At 47.5% G+C, this 26,111-nt stretch overlaps 3 protein-coding genes and 1 long non-coding RNA gene across 4 annotated transcripts in view; 1 reads left to right on the forward strand and 3 right to left on the reverse strand.

Moving 5' to 3' along the window:
* Window positions 1–13,155, reverse strand: part of LOC140421716 (uncharacterized) — a 29,868-nt gene extending 16,713 nt beyond the window's left edge. Inside the window, exons 1-2 of the mRNA XM_072506578.1 lie at window positions 12,782–13,155; window positions 11,555–12,436 (exon numbers count right to left, since the gene is read on the reverse strand). Of these exons, the coding sequence (XP_072362679.1) occupies window positions 11,555–12,309 (755 nt within the window). The 5' untranslated portion in view covers window positions 12,310–12,436; window positions 12,782–13,155. The remainder of the gene's footprint in view (window positions 1–11,554; window positions 12,437–12,781) is intronic.
* LOC140421682 (leucine-rich repeat and immunoglobulin-like domain-containing nogo receptor-interacting protein 1) overlaps window positions 1–26,111 on the reverse strand; it is a 216,193-nt gene that overhangs the window by 39,284 nt on the left and 150,798 nt on the right. The window lies entirely within an intron of this gene.
* LOC140421683 (syncytin-2-like) lies at window positions 15,033–18,956 on the reverse strand. The gene is made up of 2 exons (XM_072506483.1): window positions 18,677–18,956; window positions 15,033–17,205 (listed from the first exon to the last, which is right to left on the reverse strand). Exon 2 carries the CDS (start codon window positions 16,992–16,994, stop codon window positions 15,438–15,440), a length of 1,557 nt encoding a protein of 518 aa, XP_072362584.1. The 5' UTR covers window positions 16,995–17,205; window positions 18,677–18,956; the 3' UTR covers window positions 15,033–15,437.
* LOC140421732 (uncharacterized) overlaps window positions 18,973–26,111 on the forward strand; it is a 32,711-nt gene continuing 25,572 nt past the window's right edge. Inside the window, exon 1 of the long non-coding RNA XR_011947047.1 lies at window positions 18,973–19,160. This is a non-coding gene — a long non-coding RNA (uncharacterized lncRNA). The remainder of the gene's footprint in view (window positions 19,161–26,111) is intronic.

Consider the following 26,111-nt stretch of genomic DNA (forward strand, 5'->3'; position numbering starts at 1 on the left):
TAGTTAGGCCACACTTGGAGTATAGTGTTCAATTCTGGTCGCCACACGACCAGAAGGATGTGGAGGCTTTAGAGAGGGTGCAGAAGAGATTTACCAGAATGTTGCCTGGTATGGAGGGCATTAGCTATGAGGAGCGGTTGAATAAACTTGGTTTGTTCTCACTGGAACGAAGGAGGTTGAGGGGAGACCTGATAGAGGTATACAAAATTATGAGGGGCATAGACAGAGTGGATATTCAGAGGCTTTTCCCCAGGGTAGAGGGGTCAATTACTAGGGGGCATAGGTTTAAGGTAAGAGGGGAAAGGTTCAGAGTAGATGTACGAGGCAAGTTTTTTACGCAGAGGGTAGTGGGTGCCTGGAACTCGCTACCGGAGGAGGTGGTGGAAGCAGGGACGATAGTGACATTTTAGGGGCATCTTGACAAATACATGAATAGGATGGGAATAGAAGGATACGGACCCAGGAAGTGTAGAAGATTGTAGTTTAGTCGGGCAGCATGGTCGGCATGGGCTTGGAGGGCCGAAGGGCCTGTTCCTGTGCTGTACATTTCTTTGTTCTTTGTTCATCTTCTCCACAGATAACTGGGGATTGGCCTAAATGTCAGTTTAGCAACCCAATCTCCCTTGGAACCTACCTCCCTTGACAATTTCAAATCTGAAATCGTTGCTCCAAACTGGGGTATTAAGTCCTCAGGGTTAAACCCAGAAGCTTCTCCTCCATCTCCACTCCAGCCAAACTGAAACAGCAAAACAAAGGGAATTGGACAATACCCTGGAAAGAAAACACGCTGCAGGGATATGAAGAAAGAGCAGGGGAGTGGGAGGGGCTGATTAGTTCTTGCAAAGAGCATGGGCATGATGGGCTGAATGGCCTTCACCTGTACCGTAATAATTCAATGACTCTGTGGGAAAAGGAGCTCTGCTGGAGGCCAGAGACCAACATTAACAAGCAATATCGACCCACACTGCAGTAAAATACCAAACATGGTTAAAGCAAACCCACTGTTAGAGACAGAAGAAGTTAAACAATGGCAGACTGGTGTTCAGGGAGGGAAGATGTGAAACATCAGCGGGCGAACATGGATTCAGATCCACAATTAAGGAGCCAAACCTTCCGTAGAGCCCTGGAACCAGAGCACAGACAACTAAGCACAACACTGAAAACTCTAAATTATAAATAATAATATAATAATTTAATATAATAATCGCTTATTGTCACAAGTAGGCTTCAATGAAGTTACTGTGAAAAGCCCCTAGTCGCCACATTCCGGCGCCTGTTCGGGGAGGCTGGTACGGGAATTGAACCCGCGCTGCTGGCATTGTTCTGCATTGTAAGCCAGCTATTTCGCCCACTGTGCTAAACTAGATGAATGCGCAATAATACTCACCTCTGGAACAATTCACTGTTTTCAAATTTAAAACCTCCTGCTGGAGCCTGCAGCTGGAAAGATATCAGAAGCACTGGAATCAGAGAAAATCGCAGTCTTCAAAGCTCCTAACTGTAAAAACAGATTACAAGATTCATGTGTCATTTGTGGTTAGAAATTAAGAGATAAACATTTTTTCTTGACTTCAAATTGTGTGTAAATCCTCACCTTCTAACTCCCTGCAAAATAATTTCCCAAAATACATCAGTCAATCCAGTATATAAATTCATAACATTCCCTTCTCCTGTTCCTGGCATTGGATTATGTAAAATGCGACCTGCTTAGGAAGCAGGTCGGGCAAGATTTGAATCCTCGCATGAAGGGATTTGTTTTAGAATAATAAATCTTTATTGTCACAAGTAGGCTTACATTAACAGTGCAATGAAGCCCCCAGTCAAAGAACAAAGAAAAGTACAGCACAGGAACAGGCCCTTCGGCCCTTCAAGCCTGTGCCGACAATGCTGCCCGTCTCAACTAAAATCTTGTACACTTCCGGGGTCCATATTCCTCTATTCCCATCATATTCATGTATTTGTCAAGATGCCCCTTAAACGCCACTATTGTCCCAGCTTCCACCACCTCCTCCGGCAGCCAGTTCTAGGCACCAACTACCCTCTGTGTAAAAAAAATTACCTCGTACCTCTCCTCTAAACCTTGCCCCTCGCACCTTAAACCTATGCCCTCTAGTAATTAACCCCTCTACCCTGGGGAAAAAGTCTCTGACTATCCACTCTGTCTGTGCCCCACATAATTTTGTAGACCTCAATCAGATCGCCACACTCCGGTGCCTGTTTGGGGACACGGAGGGAGAATTCAGAATGTCCGATTCACCTAACAAGCAGGTCTTTCAGGACTTGTGGGAGGAAACTGAAGCACCCGGAGGAAACCCACACAGACACGGTGAGAACGTGCAGACTCCACACAGACTTTGACCCAAGCCGGGAATCGAACCTGGGACCCTGGCGCTGTGAAGCCACAGTGATAACCATTGTGCTACCATGCTGCCTACAGTGAGGAAAAGTTTGGCAGGTTACACAAATACTCATTGCCATTTAGATAAATGAGACGTTATCTTACTGAAGTATATATAAGATTCTGAGGGAGGTTGACAGGGTAAGTCCTGAAAGGATGTTTCCTCTCGATAGGGAATCTAGAACTGCAGGTACAGTTTAGACATCAAAGTCTAAGATAGAGATGAGGAGAAATTGCTTCTTTCAGAGGACCAGTAGCCGGTGGTATTCTCTCCCCCAGTGAGCAGAGTATATTCAATGTTGTGTCATACACCATTTACCCACAAGGGAGTCAAGGGTTAGGAAGGATGGGTGCCAGGGGAAAATGGAGCTAAGACAATGATCTGGTGAACCATGAGTTTACTGAATGGCAGAGCAGCCTTGATTATCCGAATGGCCTCTTTCTGCTCCTAATTCTTACGTTCTAATTCTTGTTATTCGGATTGCCACACACACGCCTTCCAGAACCTCCCTCCTCTAAAGATGGCGCCCTTTAACCTGTACCTTTCCCAAATGAGACAAACATTTTCTCTCCTGGTAACTGGAACCCTGAAGCTCTGCCAGTCCAAAGATGTGCAGTTTAAGTGGATTGGCCACGCTAAATGTCCCCTTAGCGTCCAAATGATTAAGTGGGGTTATGGGTATAGGGTGGGGGCGTGGGCAAGTTGTTCTTTCCACGGGTGGGTGCAGACTCGATGGGCCGAATGGCTCCTTCTGCATTGTCGGGATTCTGATTCCATTGTTAGCAAGATGGCCGCGCATGCGCTCTGCTCCCCGCTAAACCAAGATGGCGGCCCCGGAACTGGGCCTGATCCCGGATAAAAGCCCCACAGATGCAAGCGCGCGACCTGCAGAATCTTATTCCGGCCCTGGGACCTGCACCCGGTATTTATGAAACCTCCGCTCCCTCCCCAGCCCCGCAGCCCGGCTCCATTCCTCCCTCTGCCCCACCTACTCACACAGTCAAAATAAACCCTCCCGCATTCGCACGGCTCGCAGAAAAGTGACGCTGCGCATGTCCCAAGTACAGCAATGCGCCTGCGCACTGGCTCCTGTTGAGTGACTGGGGCACATTCAGAGCCGCGAGGAATGTTGGGTAATAGCCGCACCATTGATAGCTCAAACATTTAATACAAATAACTTTGTTACCAATTGAAAGAAATTAATTTAAAAATCTCACAAATTGTGAATTGGTGATCTGCTATGTTCCATATGGTGTTAAGTTTCCCTTTAGTGTCGAAAAGGTTACGTGGTATTACGGGGATAGGATGGAGGTGTGAGCTTTAGTCGGGTGATCTTTCCAGCGGCCGGTGCAGACTCCCTAGTGATGAATGGTCTCCATCTGAACTGTAAATTCTACGATTTAAATTGTATGATTTCTGAAAGTTCTCCTCTGGGTCCAAGCAGAGGTTTTAAGACTTCTTTGCGTTTCCCTCTCTCTCTCCTCCACTGATGGTGCTGACTCTGGCTGGGTTCAATCGCAGTCATTGATTCCTCTCTCTATGACACTGAATATTCATTGTGTTGTGGAATGATACAGTACAGATGGAAACTATTTGGCCGATCATGTCTGTTCTCAATCTTTGAAAGGTCATCAGAACAGGAGTAGGCCATTCAGCCCCTCAAGCCTGTCCCACCATTTAATGAGATTGTGGTTGATCTGTGGCCTAATTCTATATGTCTTTTGTCCATACCCCTGAATACCTTTGCTTAACAAAAATCCATCTATCTCAGATTTAAAATTAACAACTGTTCTGGCTTCAACTGCTGTTTGTGGGAGAGAGTTCCACACAGACAGTGACCCAAGCCCGGGAAATGAACCGGGGACCCTGGAGCTGTGAAGCAACAGTACTACCCACTGTGCTACCATGAACCTTTCAGTGAAGAGATGTTTGCAAACACCGCTCCTGAACTGTCTAGCCCGAATTTCTAGACTATGCCCCCTAGTTTACGAATTGCCGAGCAGTAAAGTTAGTTTATTTTTATCTACTGTCTTTCCATGTTAATATCTTAAATACTTTGCATCAGTATTCACCAAAGAGAAGGAATTGGTGGATGTTGAGTCTGGAGAAGGGTGTGTAGATAGCCTGGGTCACATTGAGATCCAAAAAGACGAGGTGTTGGGCGTCTTGAAAAATATTAAGGCAGATAAGTCCCCAGGGCCTGATGGGATCTACCCCAGAACTTTGAAGGAGGCTGGAGAGGAAATTGCTGAGGCCTTGACAAAAATCTTTGGATCATCACTGTCTTCAGGTGATGATCCGGAGGACTGGAGAATAGCCAATGTTGTTCCTCTGTTTAAGAAGGGTAGCAAGGATAATCCAGGGAACTACAGGCCGTGAGCCTTACGTCAGTGGTAGGGAAATTACCGGAGAGAATTCGTCGTGACAGGATCTACTCCCATTTGGAAGCAAATGGACGTATTAGTGAGAGGCAGCATGGTTTTGTGAAGGGGAAGTCGTGTCTCACTAACGTGATAGAGTTTTTTGAAGAGGTCACAAAGATGATTGATGCAGGTAGGGTAGTGGATGTTGTCTATATGGACTTCAGTAAGGCCTTTGACAAGGTCCCTCATGATAGACTGGTAGTAAAGGTGAAGTCACACGGGACCAGGGGTGAGCTGGCAAGGTGGATACAGAACTGGCTAGGCCATAGAAGGCAGAGAGTAACAATGGAAGGGTGCTTTTCTAATTGAAGGGCTGTGACTAGTGGTGTTCTTCAGGGATCAGTGCTGGGACCTTTGCTGTTCGTGGTATATATAAATGATTTGGAGGAAAATGTAACTGGTCTGATTAGTAAGTTTGCAGACGACACAAAGGTTGGTGGAATTGCCGATAGCGATGAGGACTGTCAGAGAATACAGCAGGATTTAGATTGTTTGGAGACTTGGGCGGAGACATGGTAGATGGAGTTTAATCCAGACAAATGTGAGGTAATGCAATTGGAAAGTCTAATGAAGGTAAGGAATATACAGTGAATGGTAGAACCCTGAAGAGTATTGAAAGTCAGAGAGATATAGGTGTACAGGTCCACAGGTCACTGAAAGGGGCAACACAGGAGGAGAAGGTAGTCAAGAAGGCATACGGCATGCTTGCCTTCATTGGCTGGGGCATTGAGTATAAAAGTTGGCAAATCATGTTGCAGCTGTATAGAACCTTAGTTAGGCCACACTTGGAGCATAATGTTCAATTCTGGTTGCCGCACTACCAGAAGGATGTGGAGGCTTTAAGTGGGTGCAGAAGAGATTTACCAGGATGTTGCCTGGTATGGAGGGCATCGGCTATGAGGAGCGGTTGAATAAACTCGGTTTGTTCTTACTGGAACGATGGAGGTTGAGGGGCGACCTGATAGAGGTCTACAAAATTATGAGGGGCATAGACAGAGTGGATAGTCAGAGGTTTTTCCCCAGAGTAGAGGGGTCAATTACTAGGGGGCAGAGGTTTAAAGTGCAAGGGGCAAGGTTTAGAGGAGAGGTACGAGGCAAATTCTTTGCACAGAGGGTAGGGGGTGCCTGGAACTCGCTGCCGGAGGAGGTGGTGGAAGCAGGGATGACAGTAACATTCAAGGGGCATTTTGACAAATACATGAATAGGATGGGAATAGAGGGATATGGATCCAGGAAGTGTAGAAGATTTTAGCTTAGCCAGGCATCATAGTCGGCATGGGCTTGGAGGGCCGAAGGGCCTGTTCCTGTGCTGTACTTTTCTTTGTTCTTTAATACTTCGATTAGATCACCCCTTAACTTTCTCAATTCATGAAAAATATGCCTAATTTGTGTAATATCTCCTGTAGCTTAAACCCTGTAGTCCAGGTATCATTATTGTAAACCTATGTTGCACTACCTTCAACGCTAATATATCCTTCCTAAGGTGTGGTGCCCAAAAATGCTCACAGTATTCCAAGTGGGGTCTAAACAGGGTTTTGTATAGTTGCATCATAAGTTCAGTGTCTTTGTACTCCAATCCTCTCGATATAAAGGCTGGCATTCCATTAGCCTTTTTGATCATTTTCTACACTTGTTCCTGGCATTTTAAGGATCTGTGCTCCTTAACCCCAAGTCGATTTGAATATCCGCTGTATGTAACCTCTTTCCATTTAGAAAGTACTCTGCTCTATCCTTTTTTCGTCCAAAATGGATAACCTGAAACTTGTTTACAATAAATTCAATCTGCCACACTTTTGTACATTCACCAAGTCTGTCAATATCTTCTTGCAATTTTATGCATTCATCTGGACTGTCTACAATGTCACCTAACTTTGTATCATCAGCAAATTTGGATATATGTCTTTCTATGCCATCATTGAAGTCATTAATGAATAGTGTGAATAATTGTGGCCCCAACACAGATCCCTGTGGTACACCACTAGTCACATCCTACCAATTAGAATACTTACCAATGATCCCCATTCTCATTTGCCTGCCAGTCAAACAATTTCCTAACCATGTCAATAATTTGCCCTCAACCTCATGGGCTTCCACTTTAGTTGACTAGTCCCTTATCTGAGACTTTGTCAAATGTGTTCTGGAAGTTCATATAACTAACACCTATAGACATCCTACTGTCCAATACCTTTGTCACACCTTCAAACAATTCAATAAGATTTTTCAAAATTAATTTACGGGATGTGGCTGTCGCTGGTTAGGCCAGCATTTATTGCCCATCCCTCATTGCCTTTCAGAAGGTGGTGGTTAGCTGCCTTCTTGAGCTGCTGCAGTACCTGAGGTGTAGGTACACCCACAGTGCTGTTAGAGAGGAGTTCCAGGATTTCAGCCCAGCGACTGTGAAGGAACGGCTTTATATTTCCATGTCGGGGTGGCAAGTGACTTGGAGGGGAACCTCCAGGTGGTGGGATTCCCAGGTATCTGCTGCTCTTGTCCTTCTGGATGGTAGTGGTTGTGGGTTTTTAAGGATCTGTGCTCCTTAACCCCAAGTCGATTTGAATATCCACTGTATGTAACCTCTTTCCATTTAGAAAGTACTCTGCTCTATCCTTTTTTCGTCCAAAATGGATAACCTGAAACTTGTTTACAATAAATTCAATCTGCCACACTTTTGTACATTCACCAAGTCTGTCAATATCTTCTTGCAATTTTATGCATTCATCTGGACTGTATGTATGTATGGAAGGTGTTGCGGAAGGAACCTTGGCAAGTTATTGCAGTGCATCTTGTAGATGGTACACACAGCTGCCACTGTTCATCGGCGGTGGAGGGATTGAATGCTGGTGGAAGGGGAAGCAATCAAGTGGGTTATTTTGTCCTGGATGCTGTTGAGGTTTTTTAGTGTTGTTGGAGCTTCACTCATCCAGGCAAGTGGAGAATATTTCATTGCACTCCTGACTTGTGCCTTGTAGATGGTGGGCAGGCTTTGAGGGGTGGGGGGGGGGGGGGGGGGTGGCAGGAGGTGAGTTACTTCGTAGGATTCCTAGACTTTGACCTGCTCTGGTAGCCACAGTATTAATATGGCTAGTCCAGTTCAGTTTTTGATCAATAGTAACCCCCATGTTGTTGATTTTGATGGTAATGCCATTGAATATCAAGGGGTGTTGGATAGATCCTCTCTTGTAGGAGATGGTCATTGCCTGGCACTTGTGTGATGTGAATGTCACTTGCCACTTGTCAGCCCAAGCCTCGATATTGCCCAGGTCTTGCTGCATGTGAACATGGACTGCTTCATTATCTGAGAAATCACAAATGGTGCTGAACATTGTGCAGTCATCTGCGGGCATCCCACATCTGACCTAATGATGGAAGGGAGGTAATTGATGAAGCAGCTGAAGATGGTTGTGCCGGGGACACCACCCTGAGGAACTCCTGTAGTGAAGCCCTCAAGCAGAGATGATTGACCTCCAACCACCATAACCATCTTGCGTTGTACCGGGTATGACTCCAACCAGCGGCGAGTATTCCCCCGATTTCAATTCATTCCAGTTCTGCTCAGGCTCCTTGCTGTCAAGGGCAGTCACTCTCACTTCATCTCTGGCATTCAGCTCTTCTGTCGTGTTTGACTCAAGGCTGTAATGAGGTCAGGAGCCTACTTTTCTTGATGGAACCCAAACTGAGTGTTTGTGTGCAGGCATGACTTTCCCTTCATGAATCCATGCTGGCTCTCGCTGATTGACCAAAGTTTTTCGAGCTGTTCAGCTACCCATTCCTGACTATAGACTCCAGCAATTTCCCTACCAGATGCTCGGCTAACCCGTCTGTAATTCCCTGGTTTCCCCTTCACCCTTCTTAAAAGTGGAGTGACATGTGCAATTTTCCAATCCAGAGGGACTATTCGTGAATCGAGGGAACACTGGAAGATTATAGTTCGGGCATCTTCAATGTGTTCCTCTACCTCCTTTAACACCCTCGGATGGAACCCGTCAGGTCCTGGGGATTTGTCACTCTTTCGTGCCATTAATTGCCTAGTTACCGATGCTATACTTATGTTGATGATGTCCCTGCCCTCTAGCGACTAGTCATTTTTATGGGACTTCTGGAAAAGTATCCTCCTTTTCAACTGTAAACACAGACAAACTAATTGTTCAACATGTCTGCCATTTCCCCATTATCACTGACAATATCTCCATTTTTAGCTTTTAGTGGGACATTACTCCTGTCCACCCGCTTTTCCTTCATATAACTATAAAAACTTTTATTTTTGATTTTGATGTGCCTTACAAGTTCCCTTTCATAATCCCATTTAGCTCATAGCCGCTGATTTGTGACCCTTTGCTGGTCATTGTATCTCTGCCATTTGTCCGGATCTATGCATGTTTTGCATTTTTGTAAGCGCTCACTTTTAGTTTTTTGTTGTCTCAAACTTCTTCAGTTGTCCATGGCTGTTTTTTTGTGTGAAATGGAGCCTTTTCCTCTGAGGGGTATACACTTGCTCTGTATCTCATTCAATGTTTCTTTAAATTTCTCCACAGATCTTCAGTTGTTTGACCCGTTAACAGATGTTCCCAGTTTACCGTGGACGATCTCTGTCTCATTCCATTAAAATCAGCCGTACCCAAGTCTAAAATTCTAGTATCTGAATCGTGTTTTTCACTTTGAAACCCGACATTGTATTCAGTCATGTTGTGATCACTCTTTGATAATTGTTGCTGCACAGTTAATCTACTAATTAAATTTGAGTCATGACTCAGAACTAAATCTAATATTGCCTGTCTCCTTGTTATATCTGGAACATATTGCTGCAGGAAACTATCCCAGACATATTCCAGAGATTTACTACCTTCCTGACAGCTCCTTGTCTGCCTCTCCCAATCTATGTGTAAGTTAAAATCCCCCATTAATATTATTCTGCCTTTGTTACACACATGCCTAATTTCTGCATTTATACAATCTAACACCTCAGAACTGGCACCAGGGTGTCGATGCATAACACCCATTACAGATTTAGATCTTTTTCTGTTCCTCAGTTCCACCGATATGCTCTCCCCTGGATTCTTTCCCTCCATTTATCCTCCCTCACCATAGAGGTGACAATCAGTAAGGCTACTCCACCCTCTTGGCCAACTTTCCTGTCCCTCCTGTAAACTTTATAACCAGGTATATTTAGTTCCCAGTCCCGACCATCCTGCAGCCATGTCTCTGTAATAGCTACTGCATCATAATCTTTAATTTAAATTTGCACTTGCAGCTTATCATAGAATTTACAGTGCAGAAGGAGGCCATTCAGCCCATCGAGTCTGCACCTTCTCTTTGAAAGAGCAGCCTACCCAAGACCACACCTCCACCCTATCCCCATAACCCAGTAACCCCACCCAACACTAAGAGCAATTTTAGACATTAAGGGCAATTTAGCATGGCCAATCCACCTAACCTGCACATCTTTGGATTCATCTAATTTATTCCTTGCACTCTGTGCATTAGTTTGTAGAACTATTACTTGGGCTATACCCTCAACCTGCCCCTCAGCACTGATGCTTTACTCACTTGTTTATTATTTTCCTCTTTTGGTTTAACCAGTATACTCACCATAGTTATTTTTTTAAAATTTAGAGTACACAATTATTTTTCCAATTAAGGGGCAATTTAGCATGGCCAATTCACGTACCCTGCACACCTTTTTGGATTGTGGGAGAGACTCACGCAGATACAGGGAGAATGTGCAAACTCCACATGGACAGTGACCCGCAGCCGGGATCAAACCCGGGTCCCCGGTGCCATAAGGCAGCAATACTAACCACTGCGCCACCGTGCCGCCCTTATACTTCTTGTCATTTTGCCATTGGCTGCAGTTCCTGAACTTAGGTTGCAGACTATTTCTTTACTCTCTATCCTGCTACTTGTTTTTGGAACTGTATTGACTTCCTGCTCCCCAGAGTCTACCAAATAAGTTCAGGCCAGACTGGAGGGTCGTGGTGTTGTGATCTCACTTAAAGAGTGTGTATCAGTCGCAGCATCTGGGTTACAATGAACATTCATCTTCTGAAAGCCCTTGTGTGGCCAGTGACAGTGAAAGCTGCACCATCAAGAAGAGCGACGAGGCTCCAATAAAAGTGTTTGAAATGAAAGGACTCAAACGGATATTTTGTGTGTCCCGGACGGCAAAGTGGACGAATGAGTGGGTGATGGAGAAAGCTGGTGTTCAGAGGAACCTGTTTGAGGCAGTGATATCGAGGAAGCTCACGGATTTTGGAAATGTGTTGTGAATAGGGAGTGTTTGGAAAAAGAGGTAGTGCCAGGCAAAACACCTGGGAACCATGTACAAGGAAGGTCCAAGATGACCTGGGTGGATAGTATCAGAATGTGGACTGGCCTCTCGATGGGACAGGCAGTGAGAGCAGTGGAGAAATCAGTGGAGAAAGATTTTCGAGAGAGTGGCCAATCTGCGGAACGAGGATGGATGAAAGACAAGACAAGACACCTGTGGTGGTTGGAAAAAGACTATTTACTAAACCGGATAACATTAATGTACTACATCTGCCTTTCCAGATCATTGCAGTGGAAATGTGCTCTTACTCAAAGAGTATCAGTCCACTGGAGTGACAATTGGAAGACCGACCAGTCCAGAGGGATACCCTCCGACCTCCCACTTCACCCACTGTCAGAATTAACGTGGTTCAGTCCTGGATGTGATTAACAGCAGCAAAATCAGCAGAATCCAACCCCTCTAATTACTTGTGAACTCGCTGGTGTCTCTGCAGATGGGATGCATTTCTGAATCCTATCCCACACACGGGGCAGATAAATGGCTTCTCGTCAGTGTGAACTCGCTGGTGTGTCAGCAAGTTGGATGAATTGGTAAATCCCTTTCCACACACGGAGCAGCTGAATGGTCTTTCCCCAGTGTGAACTCGCTGGTGTGTCAGCAGGTTGGATAAAATAGTAAATCCCTTCCCACAGACAGAGCAGGTGAATGGTCTCTCCCCAGTGTGAATTCTCTGGTGTATCAGCAGGTTGGACGAATTAGTGAATCCCTTCCCACACAGTAAGCAGGTGAATGGTCTCACCCCAGTGTGAACTTGCTGATGTGCCATCAGGCAGGATGAATCTCTGAATCCTTTCCCACATTCGGAGCAGGTGGATGGTCTCTCCCCAGTGTGACCTCGCTGGTGTCTCAGCTGGTTGGATGAATTAGTAAATCCCTTCCCACACACTGAGCAGGTAAATGGCTTCTCCCCAGTGTGGACTCGCTGATGTGTTAGCAGGCTGGATGAATCTCTGAATCCTTTGCCACACATGGAGCAGGTGAATGGACTCTCTCCAGAGTGAACTCGATGATGTCTCAACAAGTCAGAGGAATTAGTAAATCCGTTCCCACACTGAGAGCAGGTGAACGGTCTCTCCCCGGTGTGAGTACGTCGATGAGTTTCCAGCTCAGATGGGAAAGTGAATCCCTTCCCACAATCTCCACATTTCCATGGTTTCCTCATGGTGCTGGTGTCTGTGTCTCGGTGCTTTTCTAGTCACACTGATGGTAAAATGGCTTAGTGACTCTGTCAGATCTTGATGTGAAGTTTGGTTTGAGATTTCTTACTGAAAATCCTCTGCTTTAATATTCTATTAAAGGAGATAAGAAATGTCATCGAGTCAATACAGCTCACAAATTCAGAACAGACATTTCTAGTTGCTGTGAAACATGCTTTTCTATCTCATTCCCCAAAAGCTGTAACGTTCCACCCCCTGCTCTGAATATATTTAATGATGCAGCCTCCACTGTTGTCTGGGGAAGAGAATTGCAAAGACTAACCACCCTAAGAGGGAAGACATTTCTCCTCATTCACCTTAGGAAGCTAGCCATTCGAAAGAAACCTATTGAATTTTAACCCGGTGTTGTAAAACATCTTACTCTGCCCACCCCAGTCCAACTCCACATCATGGAAAGAGGGCGCCCGTAAATCGCACCTTTCAATTACTCAAACATTTTCTCTCCTGGTCACCGGGACCCTGAAGCCTCGTCCAATCGGCTGCACCGCAAAAATTGCCGCGCATGCGCTCCGCTCCCCGTTGAGCGGAGATGGCGGCGCTGGAACTGGGCCTTTTCCCGGATAGAAGCTCCGCAGCTGCAAACTCGGGACATGCAGGATCTGATTCCGGCCGTGGGGCCTATGCCGGGTGTTTATGAAGCCTCCGTTCCCTCTCTCCTCCGACCCACAGCTCCAGTACTCACTCCGCCCCACCGACTCTAACCCACCACAAAAGCCCTCCCGCGCTGGTAGGGCTCCGAAGAAAGTGATAATGCGCATGCTCCAGATACAGTCCCGACTGCACATGCACCGGAGACACCACTGCGCCTGCTCACTGGCCTCCTGTGGAGTGAACAGGGCACATTCACAACCGCAGGGAATGGTGGGTAATAGTCCTACCATTCAAATCACAAACACTCAACAAAATAACTTTGTTACGATTTGAGGTTAATTAATTAAAAATCTCAAATTGTGAATTGATGATCTGCTATGTTCCATTTCTCAGTGTTCTCTTGTGTGACCACGCTGAGGCGTTCAAGCTTCTATGCGGTTTCCTCTCTTACCTCCTCTCGTGGTACTTACTCTGGCTGGGTTCAATCGCGCCGTCACTGGTCCCTCTCTCTTTCTCGCTCTATTCCTGATACTGAATATTCAGTGTTTCACAGAATGATACTGCACAAATGGAAGTCGTTTGGCCCATTATACCTGTACTGGCTCTTTGGAAGATCTCTCCATTGAATCCCACAGCCCTGCTGGCAGAGTCAGAACAATGTACATTGATTTTTACATAGAATTTACAGTGCAGAAGGAGGCCATTCGGCCCATCAAGTCTGCACCGGCTCTTGGAAAGAACACCCTACCCAAGGTCCACACCTCCACCCTATCCCCATGACCCAGTAACCCCACCCAACACTAAGGGCAATTTTGGATACTAAGGACAATTTAACATGGCCAATCCACCTAACTTGCACATCTTTGGGCTGTGGGAGGAAACCGGAGCACCAGGAGGAAACCCACGCACATACGGGGAGGATGTGCAGACTCTGCACAGACAGTGACCCAAGCCGGAATCGAACCTGGGACCCTGGAGCTGTGAAGCAATTGTGCTATCCACAATACTACCGTGCTGCCCATCTGTATATCTGCTGTTGTAATTCGGGATCTTAAAAGAAAAGGTTTTCCAATTGGATAGTTCATAGTCACATTCACCCCTGTGGAAAAAAATGATTTGCCCATTTGTTTTTTAGAATACCCAATTCATTTTTTCAATTAACGGACAATTTAGCGTGGCCAATCAACCTACCCTGCACATCTTTAGGTTGTGGGGGCGAAACCCATGCAAATACGGGGAGAATGTGCAAACTCCACACGGCCAGTGACCCAGAGCCAGGATCGAACCTGGGACCTTGGTGCCATGAGGCAGCAGTGCTAACCACTGCACCGCCGTGCTGTCCATTTGTCCATTTATTAAGCAGATGTTAAGTGCCCACTGGTTAGTTTGTACATAGAGTACCTGATAGCATGTAATTGAATAATTCTACAGACCCCACAAACCACAGTGATATTGTTAAGAAAGCGAAAATCCCCGGCGTGATAGAGTAGGTGAATTATGGGGTTAAAAAATAAAGCCATGGATATCCTGCAACTTCACAATTATTATTTGGCTGGGTTGTTGCCGTATGAAAGAGCCCCACCACTAGACCTGTTAAAGCCACATTACTGTTGGAATACACTGGGGTTTGTGAATGGGTCTGAGTTTTATGAACAATATCCGGATCAGTCTGGTGCTGTGCAATTGATTTACAATGACAGCTGTATTATCCTTATCAAATACCCATCACAACATTTAGCCTATAAATCTAAGGACATCATCATTATTATTGCCCTTGAAACTGTTGACAGAATCAACCACAATTCTGAAAGCTCCATTAGTTGTAACATTCTCATTGAAAACATACTTATCTAGCAAAAAACACGTAGCTTCTCCACAGTAGAAAGGAAACCACTCACCCACCAATCCAAACTCTGAATGATTTTGGATGTTGCTGGTAATTGTCCAGAACAAATTGCTTTTTGTCAGGTGAAGGTACATCAGCAGCAGGAGTTGTGAAGAGGGTGACGGTCATAACCAGGCAGACTTGAGAATTCGCTATTGTCACTCCAGATGAAATGATCAATCGAACACCAAGTCACTTCAACGTATACTTTATTTCACGGCCGGGGCCAGGATGCTATATCAGTAACAGCTACAGCACTCAGTCAGTCTTCAAACATTATACAGCAGGTTATATACAGCATCAGGGACAGCCCCTTTGGTTCCCAAAATTGGGAGGCCTCACTTGTGACATTCTGTTGCTCTCAGCTAAGTTATAATTATCTTTAGATGAGGAACCCATTCTCAACTGCATCCTGTTATTGCAAACTCTCTAGTGCAAAAACAGAAGTGATTCCCCTCGAAAGTCACGTACACAGTTACAAAGCTTTGACACTCCAGTTTACACAAAGCTCTATTTGACATTCCATTTCCCATAAAGCTCTATTCCTCTTGAGCCAAACTCTCATTCCCCCCTTTTATCATTTCATGATAACTTCTTCTAATCCATAGCCACTTGTCTCATTCTCTCCCATTCTATCTGCACTTCTATCATTTTCCTACGTATCTCTGCACCTTCTTTCACATCCATGAGCTCTTCAAGGCTCACTTCATGTTGCTGTACTAACTGTTGGGAAATTACTGCTGCACCGACACTTTTACACAAGCATTTCATTAGGAAGCTAAGCATGATTATTCCAAGTATTACAACTACCAGGATTATTAATCCATGCACTAGGTAAGACCCCCATGATCCGTCAAACAACCAATCTAACCACCCATCTCTTGATGTTTCATGCAGTTTCTTAACCTCTGTGCGGATATGATCCACGAGGTGGGTGATGTTCTCCGAACGATCGGGGATGTAGTTGCAACATTCCGAACCGATCACGGCACATGTCCCACCTTTGTTTGCAAAGAGGTAATCGAGGACGATTCGGTTTTGTAGGGCTACGGTTCTTATTGCCACCATTTCATTGTTTATCTCAGTCAATGCTTCAGTGGTGTCGTTTGCGACCTCTTCCAGGATTTTTGCTACCTTTCTTATTTCCTTTAATGCAAGAGCTACCCCGATAGGGGGAAGCAGGATCCCAAAGTATCGCTGCGTTTCAGTTATTGCTCTCTTTTCTCGCTTCATCATTTGGTAATGGTCGCCTAAATTGGCGAGGTGGTGTATAAAGGGGACTACATACCCCAGATAACAGGATCCCGTCCAATTCTCTGGCAGCCAGGGATATGCCTTGTGGCCACAAATAAAGTACGTCCCATTGTATGAAGTGAGTTTGTCCACGTCAAACCCTTCAGCCATCAGGGAGTACTTGAAGGTACCTGTCCCGTTAGCGTATGGGACGTCCAGTGTACACCCATAAAACTGAGGAGACGTATTTACGGGATAGACCTTGGATATGTTGGCCACTACAAATTTGTGCTTGCATCGACTAGCACCTTTGAATATCCCTTTAACCACATTCCTTACTAAACATATTATTCCCAGTGGTCTTCCCGTGTTAGTGGTATTAGTGAGGGTAAGAAACGGAGGCTGGTGGGATTGGTCATAACTTGGTTGGTACCACATCTCAAAGGTGTTCACTGGATAGCCCCCCTCTTTCCAAGGTCTTGGGGATATGGGGAGAAACGATAAACTGGAAGCTGCCCCACCCTCTGGGTTTCTTACCAGAGATGCAATTCTTATAGTCCTCGGGCATTGACGAGTACCATTCTGGTAAATATGCCATTCTACTGTTTCTGACAGGTTCAGAGGAACAGGTCTGAGGGGGATCTCTCCCTTAGCATGGGTCGGGATATGTGTACATACCCAGCAACCAGAAACATTCATATCCTTTGCGTACACATATGACATATACAAATAAGTGTTCACATGCAATTCCCGTTTAGCCCAGGATGGTTGCTTCTGAAAGTCACATTGTAACGGCATTGTTCTGTTTTTGTGCCTGCATTCATAATCCATTTGTAGGCATGTTGGTCGCAGGATAGGCGATGCCGGTGTGTCGTATCCAAGGGCCGGTTTTGACCCTGGCGCAGGAACTGAGCCGAACATCGATCAACGGGCATCATGGTCCATGATCTCCTTTGCGCGCCCCGACTGGCACAATGCAGGGTGTCCCCTTGGCAAAGATGGTGAGGGCTCCTCCGCTGGGGCTCACAGACCTTTCGTCTAGTTTCCCCTTCCAGGATTATGAGGCCAACCAAGGTCAGAGCGGCGAGAACGATATTCATGACTGTAGTTCAACTTTATCGTTCCCCTAGAACTTAAGACAAAGAGTTATAATTCCTACGATATTTTTACACTCTTACAATGATGAATGTGAATCCAAGCATTCCGGCCTTCCACTTTCACAGCCGTGGGGGTGGTCAGGAGAACCTGAAACGGTCCCTCCCATCGTGGCTCCAGCCCTTTCCGAACCCAGTTCCGGATCATAATGTACTCGCCGCGGTTAATAGTGACAGTACTGGACAAGGGGGGTACATCCCCACTGGGCCGCTCGGACCCGCGAGTGGACACCTTTTAAAACCTTTGTCAGAGCTCTAACGTAATTGGCTATTTCCGTGGTCATGTGGTGAAAGTTGACATCTTTTGGCTTGTCTTGATCCCAGGAAGTGTGAAAAGGCCTTCCGTACAATATCTCAGCAGGGCTTAATCGAGTTTTTCCTGCTGGTGTAGCGCGAATTTGAAAAAGGGCAATGGGCAATAGCTTGAGCCAGGTAGTGCCTGTCTCAGCCTGTAATTTGGCTAGTTTGGTTTTCAATGTCTGGTTGTCACGCTCCACCATTCCTGCTGCTTGTGGCCTATATGCACAGTGCAACTGTTGTTTTATGCCCAGCTGAGCACAAAATTCTTTGTTAATCTGTCCCACAAAATGGGGGCCATTGTCTGAACTTAGCCGATACGGATCCCAAACCTGGGAACAATTTCCCACATCAAGACCTTCACCACCGTGGCGGCTTTGCTGTCCACGGTGGGGTAGGCTTCTATCCATTTACTAAATACATCAACGATAACTAACACATGCTTATAACATTGACATCTTTCCAACTCAATGTAGTCCATCTGGAGGGTCTCAAAGGGACCTTCTGGTAACGGGGTTCTTCCCATTTCACAGGGTATTGCTTTTCCAGGGTTATACTGCTGGCATACCAGGCAACGGCTGCTAATATTTTGCGCTATATCTTGCAGTCTCGGATGCCACCATGTTTTGAGCAGCACGTCACCTGTTGCACGTGCACCACAATGAGTTGCAAAGTGAACACACTCGGCGATCCAGGCTGCTAATATGTCGGGCATACAAGTTTGCCCTGCTGGGGTGACCCACAATTTGTTTACAGGATCATAACAACATCCTAATTCTTCCCACAATCGTTTTACACAGCCAGGAGCGTCCTCCTGTAATTGAATGACGTCAGTGATGGTCGGCATTGGCTTTTCAGAGGGAGACTGACTTTTCAACGTTTTTAGTCTGACTCATCATTTTGGGCACCACCACGTCTTTTAGTCGAGAGGCCTCTTTGGCTTGGTGGTCCGCCTGCCGGTTGCCCACGTCCACCAAAGTTTTACCAGTTGTGTGGGCTGCGCATTTTATCACTGCTATTTGTTTAGGGAGCATTAAGGCCTGTGACAATTGGGTGACTAACTGCTTATGAGATATCTGAGTGCCCGCGGAGGTAAGGAATCCCCTGTTCTTCCATAATTGTCCAAAATCGTGCGTAACTCCAAAGGCATACCTGGAGTCTGTGTAAATATTTATGGTTTTTTCTTCCCCAATACACATGCTCGAATAAGTGCAAAGAGGTCAGCCTGCTGAGCAGAAAAGGGCGTTTCAAATGCTGCTGCTTCGAGAGTTTCTCCCTGTTAACTATTGCGTAACTGGACAGCCTATCCCCCCTTTCACCGACGGATGCACTTCCATCGGTGAATAAGGTCATGTCCGCCTCGGGGATAGGAGCGTCGGTGAGATCATCACGTACGGACGCGTCCTCACGCAAGAGTGTGAGGCAGTCATGAGTCGGGTGGGGACTGTCAAGGGGCGGATCAGAAAGAAATCTGGCCGGGTTAATAGTTGTGCAGTGACGGAACTGGAGTTTCGGGTTATTGAGAAGATAAATTTCATATTTATTCTGCCGGGCCATGGTTAAATGCTGAGTTTGGAGCTGGCCGAGCAGGGCCATGACAGAGTGGGAGCTACAGATCACGATGTCCTGCTGCAGGGTAAGGTTGGCCGCTGATTGGAGACTGTTATAAATAGAGGCCAGAATTTGAGTACAAGCGGGGTACCCGAGTGCCACCCGGTCAAGTTTAGACGAATAATAGGCAACAGGGCGATGGCGGTCCCCGTGTTTCTGGGTAAGGACAGCGGTTGCACAGCCGGATAAAACAGGACAATAAAGCTGAAAGGGCCTGTCGTACAGGGGGCGGCCCGGTGCTGGTGCCCGCATTAAGGCGTCTTTAAGCCGCCCAAAGGCTCCCCGAGCCTCCGGGCTGAACTGAAAGATTCCTGGATTATTGGTGAAAGGGGTAGTAAGCGAGTGTCGAGGGCGATGTTAGGGATCCACTGTCGACAATAATTTACCATGCTGAGCCATCGTCGGACGTCCTTGGCCGTGGAGGGGTCTGGAAAGTGGCGGATGGGGTGCACACGGCTGGGCGATAAGGCTCGCGCATCGGCAGACAAAAGGATGCCTAAGAACTTGACCGTGGGCTGGGCAACTAATTCTTTGGCGGGAGAGACCACATATCCTAGGGTCGAGATAATTCAGCAACTGGGCTGTATCCTCTTTGCAACTTCTTTCCGATGGGCTCGCCACTAGTAGATCATCGACATATTGTACCAGCGTTGAGCCGCCTTTCAACTCCAATGGCTGGAGCTGCTGCTGGAGGCAACGGGAAAAGAGAGTGGGCGAGTGTATAAAGCCCTGTGGTAGCCGGGTCCAAGTAAACTGCTGATTTTGATATGTAAAAGCAAAAAGATATTGGCTTGCAGGGTGCAAGGGGAGCGCAAAGAAGGCGTGTTGGAGGTCTACCAGGGAAAAGGTAGTAGCGTCGGCCGGGACTTGGGCTAAAATATGTGCAGGGTTCGGGACCAACGCATGGAGGGGTTGTACAATGGCATTGATGGACCGGAGGTCCTGAACAAGGCCGTACTGGCCAGGTTTGCCTGGTTTAGGGACCGCTAAGATCGGGGTATTGCAAGGTGAATGACAGGGGACTAAGATGTGCTGCTGAATCAGGTTCTGAATTAGCGCTTCAAGGGAGGGTAGGGCCTATGGTTTGAGGGGATACTGACGGATGGAGGGCAACTTAACATCAGGTCGTAGCATGACCCGTATAGGCTCAATATCGACAGACCCAACCTGGTATTGATCCTCGGCCCATATTCGCGAGTTTATAGTGTCGAGTGGTCGGGAATGGTGATGGCGGAGTGTCGAGCTCATTTTGCGAATGTCTGTGTAAAACTGGAGCTGGAGCCACCCCGGTATGACCTGCACACCGGTAGTCTCTGGGTCAGCAGACTCAAGAGCTAAACGGACCATCGGTCCTAAGTCCTTTGCATGATATGGGAAATTAACCCTTTGTGTCACGTGCGGGGCAATGTAACCGGCTTGTTGCCAAACGTGTTCTGGTATTTCAGCTGCTTCTGCCTCGCCCTCTGACCCTGTGACAAAGGCCTTTAATCGTATTTCAAAGGTCGCACCTTCAAGTGGCTCGTAGAAGTCTTCCAGCCATCTATCATGCCCTGTCCGATCGTACGCCAGAGTGACATGCATGAGTCGCTCTTCGTCTAGGTGCAGTGCCCACCACTGGGGACTCGACGCAGTGTAGCATTGATGTTGGGTCGTGGGTGGGCGGACAATTATACCATCATCACCACATTCAATTTGTAGTCCAAATGTGCAAAGGAGGTCTCGCGCCATCAGGTTACATTCTAGTCCGGTAGTAACTACAAACTGATGTTGTACTTCTTCTCCTTTGAGGACGACTGACACGGGCTGCGAGATTGGGTACTGGCACACCTGGCCCTGGAATCCCGACAGTCTCTGGGTTTTCTCGGAAAGTGGAAGCTGGAGAGAAGATTGAACCGAGGACATTGTTGCCCCGGTGTCTACCAAAAAGGGGTGCATCTGTCCGTAAACCGTGAGGGAGAGTAGGGGCTCCTTCTCGGAAGCTGGTTCGCGGCAGACCAGTATTCGGGGTCAGTACAGGAAGGGGTTATTTTGTGTAAAGTTGGTCCTCCCTCGGCCTCTTCCCCTTTGTCTTCCTCTATATCCCCCCTTTGGGTTCTGATAGCAGTCACGAGCCCAATGCCCCTGACGGCCAGAGCTGTAACAAGCGGTATTTGCGGGGGCGGGTGCCGCCTGTCCGGGAGGGAAATTTGGCGAGTAAGGCATTGGTGCCGAATATGGTTGTGGCGGTGGGTAGTGCTGGGGCTGTTGTCTGTACGGGGAGGAGGGAGTTCCATAAGGAGGGGGCAGTGGTCCTCCTTGTTATGGTCTGTTGCTGGCCGCCCAGGGTGGAGGTACATAAAACTGAGACTCCATGGCGTACACAACGGGGTCTGAGGGTGGGGTTGGAGTCTTTTGGGCGTATTCAGTCTTCACTTTAACTGACGGCTTGGATTGGTCACAGGCAGACCCGTTGTGCCAATAGTATTTTACTGCGCGGGCCATTTGGCTCGGGGTATTATCGGACCAGTCCATATTGTTGGTTTTGACTGCGTCTGAAACTTGTGGGCAGGCAACTTAGTAACATAGCACAGTATTGGGGAGAGTTACCTCCTGCCTGGTAGTTGCCGTCCCCTCCTTGGTTTTTATAGACTTCTTCAAAGCGCTCCAGGAACGCTTCAGCTCCCTCATTTATCCGTGGCCTTGTGTCCATTACTTTAGAAATGTCTATTAGCTTCTGTAAGGTGGTAGACAGAGCATTGTAGATAGCGGTTTGCTGGTCACCATCTTGGGCACGCACAGCCTGTAAGGCATCTCTAGTGGGTGGCGCGGCTCCTGTCTGCTGTCCCAGATGGTTGAGAAAGCGAGTACGCTCGTCTGGGCGCAGAACCTGGCGTACCAGGGCCCATAGATCCCTGGTCTCGGCGCTATAAACTTGCACAGTAGTTCGGAGGAAATCGACAAAGGCTGCCGGAGACTGTTTGCGGTCGGGAACCCGAGTAAGGATTGCCATTATCTCATGAGGCTTCCAAGGCTGATATATACCAATCTGTGCCGGAATATTCAAGGGGGGGGGGGGGGTTCGCGGGATTAGAGGCAGGGTTTGGCACTTGCCGAACAGGGTATTGGGCTGGTGGGTAATCGTCATCATAATCGGGGAAATCAACCGCCGGCGCCCCTTCATTCCACGGGTCTTTGGTTTGGGGGAATTGAGCTCTAGTATGGGATCTTGTACGAGTGGCTGGTCCTCTTTGATCGACAGGGGGAGGCGGTGGTGGAAAAGGCGCATCGGGTAGGATGGGAATAGGCACCGTTGGCGGGGGTGGTACTGGTGCTGCGGGAACTGGTGCCGAGATCGGCATTGTTCCGGGGGCCACGGGCGGGGACTGTGGAACGGGGACCGGTATTACGGCAACAGGAACAATCGGGACAGGAACCGGTCCCATTGCCACAGGGGCATAGTAAGGTTGAGGCGGGGGTGCAGTCGGCTGCCTCCTTCCCACTGGCCAATTTTCTAAATCGCTCTCGTCGTCTCCCTCGGTTAAGGCAAGGCCGGCCATTTGTCCGCAGGGACTGGGTTGTGGTGGTTTAGACCTAGGAGATCGGGCCCGTTTCTTGTGGGCGCACTCCTTCTTTAAGACAGTACGAAGTCTTACAACACCAGGTTAAAGTCCAACAGGTTTGTTTCGATGTCACTAGCTTTCGGAGCGCTGCTCCTTCCTCAGGTGAATGAAGAGGTCTGTTCCAGAAACACATAGAGACAAATTCAAAGATGCCAAACAATGCTAGGAATGCGACCATTAGCAGGTGATTAAATCTTTACAGATCCAGAGATGGGGTAACCCCAGGTTAAAGAGGTGTGAATTGTATCAAGCCAGGACAGTTGGTAGGATTTCGCAGGCCAGATGGTGGGGGATGAATGTAATGCAACATGAATCCCAGGTCCCGGTTGAGGCCGCACTCACGTGTGTGGAACTTGGCTATAAGTTTCTGCTCGGCGATTCTGCGTTGTCGCAGATCCTGAAGGCCGCCTTGGAGAATGCTTACCTGGAGATCAGAGGTTGAATGCCCTTGACTGCTGAAGTGTCCCCCGACTGGAAGGGAACATTCCTGCCTGGTGATTGTTGCGCGATGTCCGTTCATTCATTGTCGCAGCGTCTGCATGGTCTCGCCAATGTACCACGCTTCGGGACACCCTTTCCTGCAGCGTATGAGGTAGACAACGTTGGCCTAGTCGCACGAGTATGTACCGTGTACCTGGTGGGTGGTGTTCTCTCGTGTAATAGTGGTATCCAAGTCGATGATCTGGCACGTCTTGCAGAGATTGCCATGGCAGGGTTGTGTGGTGTCGTGGTCACTGTTCTGAAGACTGGGTAGTTTGCTGCAAACAATGTTTCGTTTGAGGTTGCGCAGTTGTTTGAAGGCAAGTAGTGGGGGTGTGGGAATGACCTTGGCAAGATGTTCATCGTCATCAATGACGTGTTGAAGGCTGTGAAGAAGATGACGTAGTTTCTCCGCTCCGGGGAAGTACTGGACGACGAAGGGTATTCTGTCGGTTGTGTCCCATGTTTGTCTTCTGAGAAGGTCAGTCCAGTTTTTCGTTGTGGCGCGTTGGAACTGTCGATCGATGAGTCGAGTGCCATATCCCGTTCGTACGAGGGCGTCTTTCAACGTCTGTAGATGTCTGTTATGCTCCTCCTCGTCTGAGCAGATCCTGTGTATACGGAGCGCTTGTCCATAGGGGATGGCTTCTTTAATGTGTTTAGGGTGGAAGCTGGAGAAGTGGAGCATCATGACGTTATCCGTGGGTTTGCGGTAAAGCGAAGTGCTGAGGTGACCGTCCTTGATGGAGACGAGTGTGTCCAAGAATGCAACTGATTTTGGAGAGTAGTCCATGGTGAGTCTGATGGTTGGATGGAACTTATTGATGTCATTGTGTAGTCGTTTCCGTGATTCTTCGCCGTGGGTCCAAAGGAAAAAAATGTCATCGATGTATCTGTGTGTAACGTCGGTTGAAGGTCCTGTGCGGTGAGTAGGTCCTGTTCAAACTTGTGCATGAAGATGTTGGCGTATTGGGGTGCAAATTTGGTCCCCATGGCTGTTCCGTGCGTCTGAATGAAGAACTTGTTGTTGAAGGTGAAGACGTTGTGATCCAGAATGAAGCGGATGAGTTGCAGAATTGCGTCTGGAGATTGGCAGCTGTCGGTGTTGAGTACTGAGGCTGTTGCAGCAATGCCGTCATCATGGGGGATGCTGGTGTAGAGTGCCGAGACATCCATTGTGACGAGGAATGTTCCTGGTTCAACTGGTCCATGGGTGCTGAGTTTCTGTAGGAAGTCCGTCGTGTCGCGACAGAAGCTGGGTGTACCTTGTACGATGGGTTTCAAGATGCCCTCGATGTAGCCAGAGAGGTTCTCACACAGGGTCCCATTGCCTGAAACGATAGGGCGGCCTGGTGTGTTGGCCTTATGTATTTTCGGGAGGCAGTAGAGATCTCCAATGCGGGGAGTACGTGGGATGAGAGCACGTAGGGTGCTCTGAAGATCTGGATCCAAGGTCTTGATCAGTCTGTTAAGTTGGCGGATGTGTTCCTTGGTCAGATCTGCGGGTGACTGTCTGTCGTGTTCTTGGTTGTTCAGTTGTCGGTATACTTCTTTGCAGTAGTCCGTTCTGTTCAGTACGACAGTGGCCCCCCCTTTTTTCTGCTGGTTTGATGACGATGCTGTGGTTGGTCTTGAGAGCGCGGATGGCATTGCGTTGTGCTTGGGTGACGTTCGGGGTTGTCTTGTGAATGCGACTGATGAATCTGGCATTGACGCAACTCCTGACGGCTTGAGCATACATGTCGAGTCTCAGGCCAGTTTCTGGAACAGACCTCTTCATTCACCTGAGGAAGGAGCAGCGCTCCGAAAGCTAGTGACATCGAAACAAACCTGTTGGACTTTAACCTGGTGTTGTAAGACTTCGTACTGTGCTCACCCCAGTCCAACGCCGGCATCTCCACATCATGGCTTCTTTAAGACCTCAGCGGTCTTAACAATCCCGTCAACTCTATTCCCAATTTTAGAGCATTCGCTTGCCAGCAGACGCGTCTTTTAATTTTTGGCAGTACTCTCGCCATAGGACAATCATTTTTTTTGCCGTAGAACTACGGTTATGCTGCCAAATAAGATGTTGTGCCTCGAGAACAGTGGGCAAATCCTTTGGTCCTCCTAGGGGCCATTGTCCTTTTCCTAAGATCTTATGTAATTCTCCGGAGAGCTGTCGTAATTGTTTGGAATGTTCCGGATACTGCTCGCAAAGAACCTGAAATGCGCTTCCACTATCAGAGGTACTATCCAGAGTATTACCCATCGTCTCCTATCCTCGGATGATCCTTGTGGTTACCAACTTAATTTTGATAGTGATCCTACATCGCTTATTCAATCAAGAATTTAAACGGGGTTATCCTGCCCCGTTACCCAATCAGGAGGCTTAGTCAAATTGTTCTAGTGTTCCGACCGGACACGCAATGGTCAAACCCTGTTTATTGTGGAGTTTAAGGCATCATCCGCATCTGGTGAGAAGTACTATAATTTGGACGGAGTTCTCCGTTCTCAAGACACGGGTTGACAATCACTTGTTTTAATGCCAACCTTTTATCGCGAAGGTATCAAGCAACCAGAAGGATCATCATTCCCGACGTATCTCTTTTGGGCCGAGGGTCTCCTACCCTCGCACACGGGTTTCCAACCCCAGAATTCGAAGAGGACTCTAACCTCTTACGGGACTACAACCCAGGGATTCGAAGAGGACTCTAACCTCTTATGGGACTCCTACCCAGGGATTCGAAGAGGCCTCTAACCTCTTACGGGACTCCAACCCAGGGATTCGAAGAGGACTCTAACCTCTTATGGGACTCCTACCCAGGGATTCGAAGAGGCCTCTAACCTCTTACGGGACTCCAACCCTTCCTGTAACAGGTTCGCCGGACTGACCTGGATCTCGTAAGAGTCTCTTC

The sequence above is a fragment of the Scyliorhinus torazame genome, chromosome 5 (assembly GCF_047496885.1).
Source record: "Scyliorhinus torazame isolate Kashiwa2021f chromosome 5, sScyTor2.1, whole genome shotgun sequence".
NCBI lineage: Eukaryota > Metazoa > Chordata > Chondrichthyes > Carcharhiniformes > Scyliorhinidae > Scyliorhinus > Scyliorhinus torazame.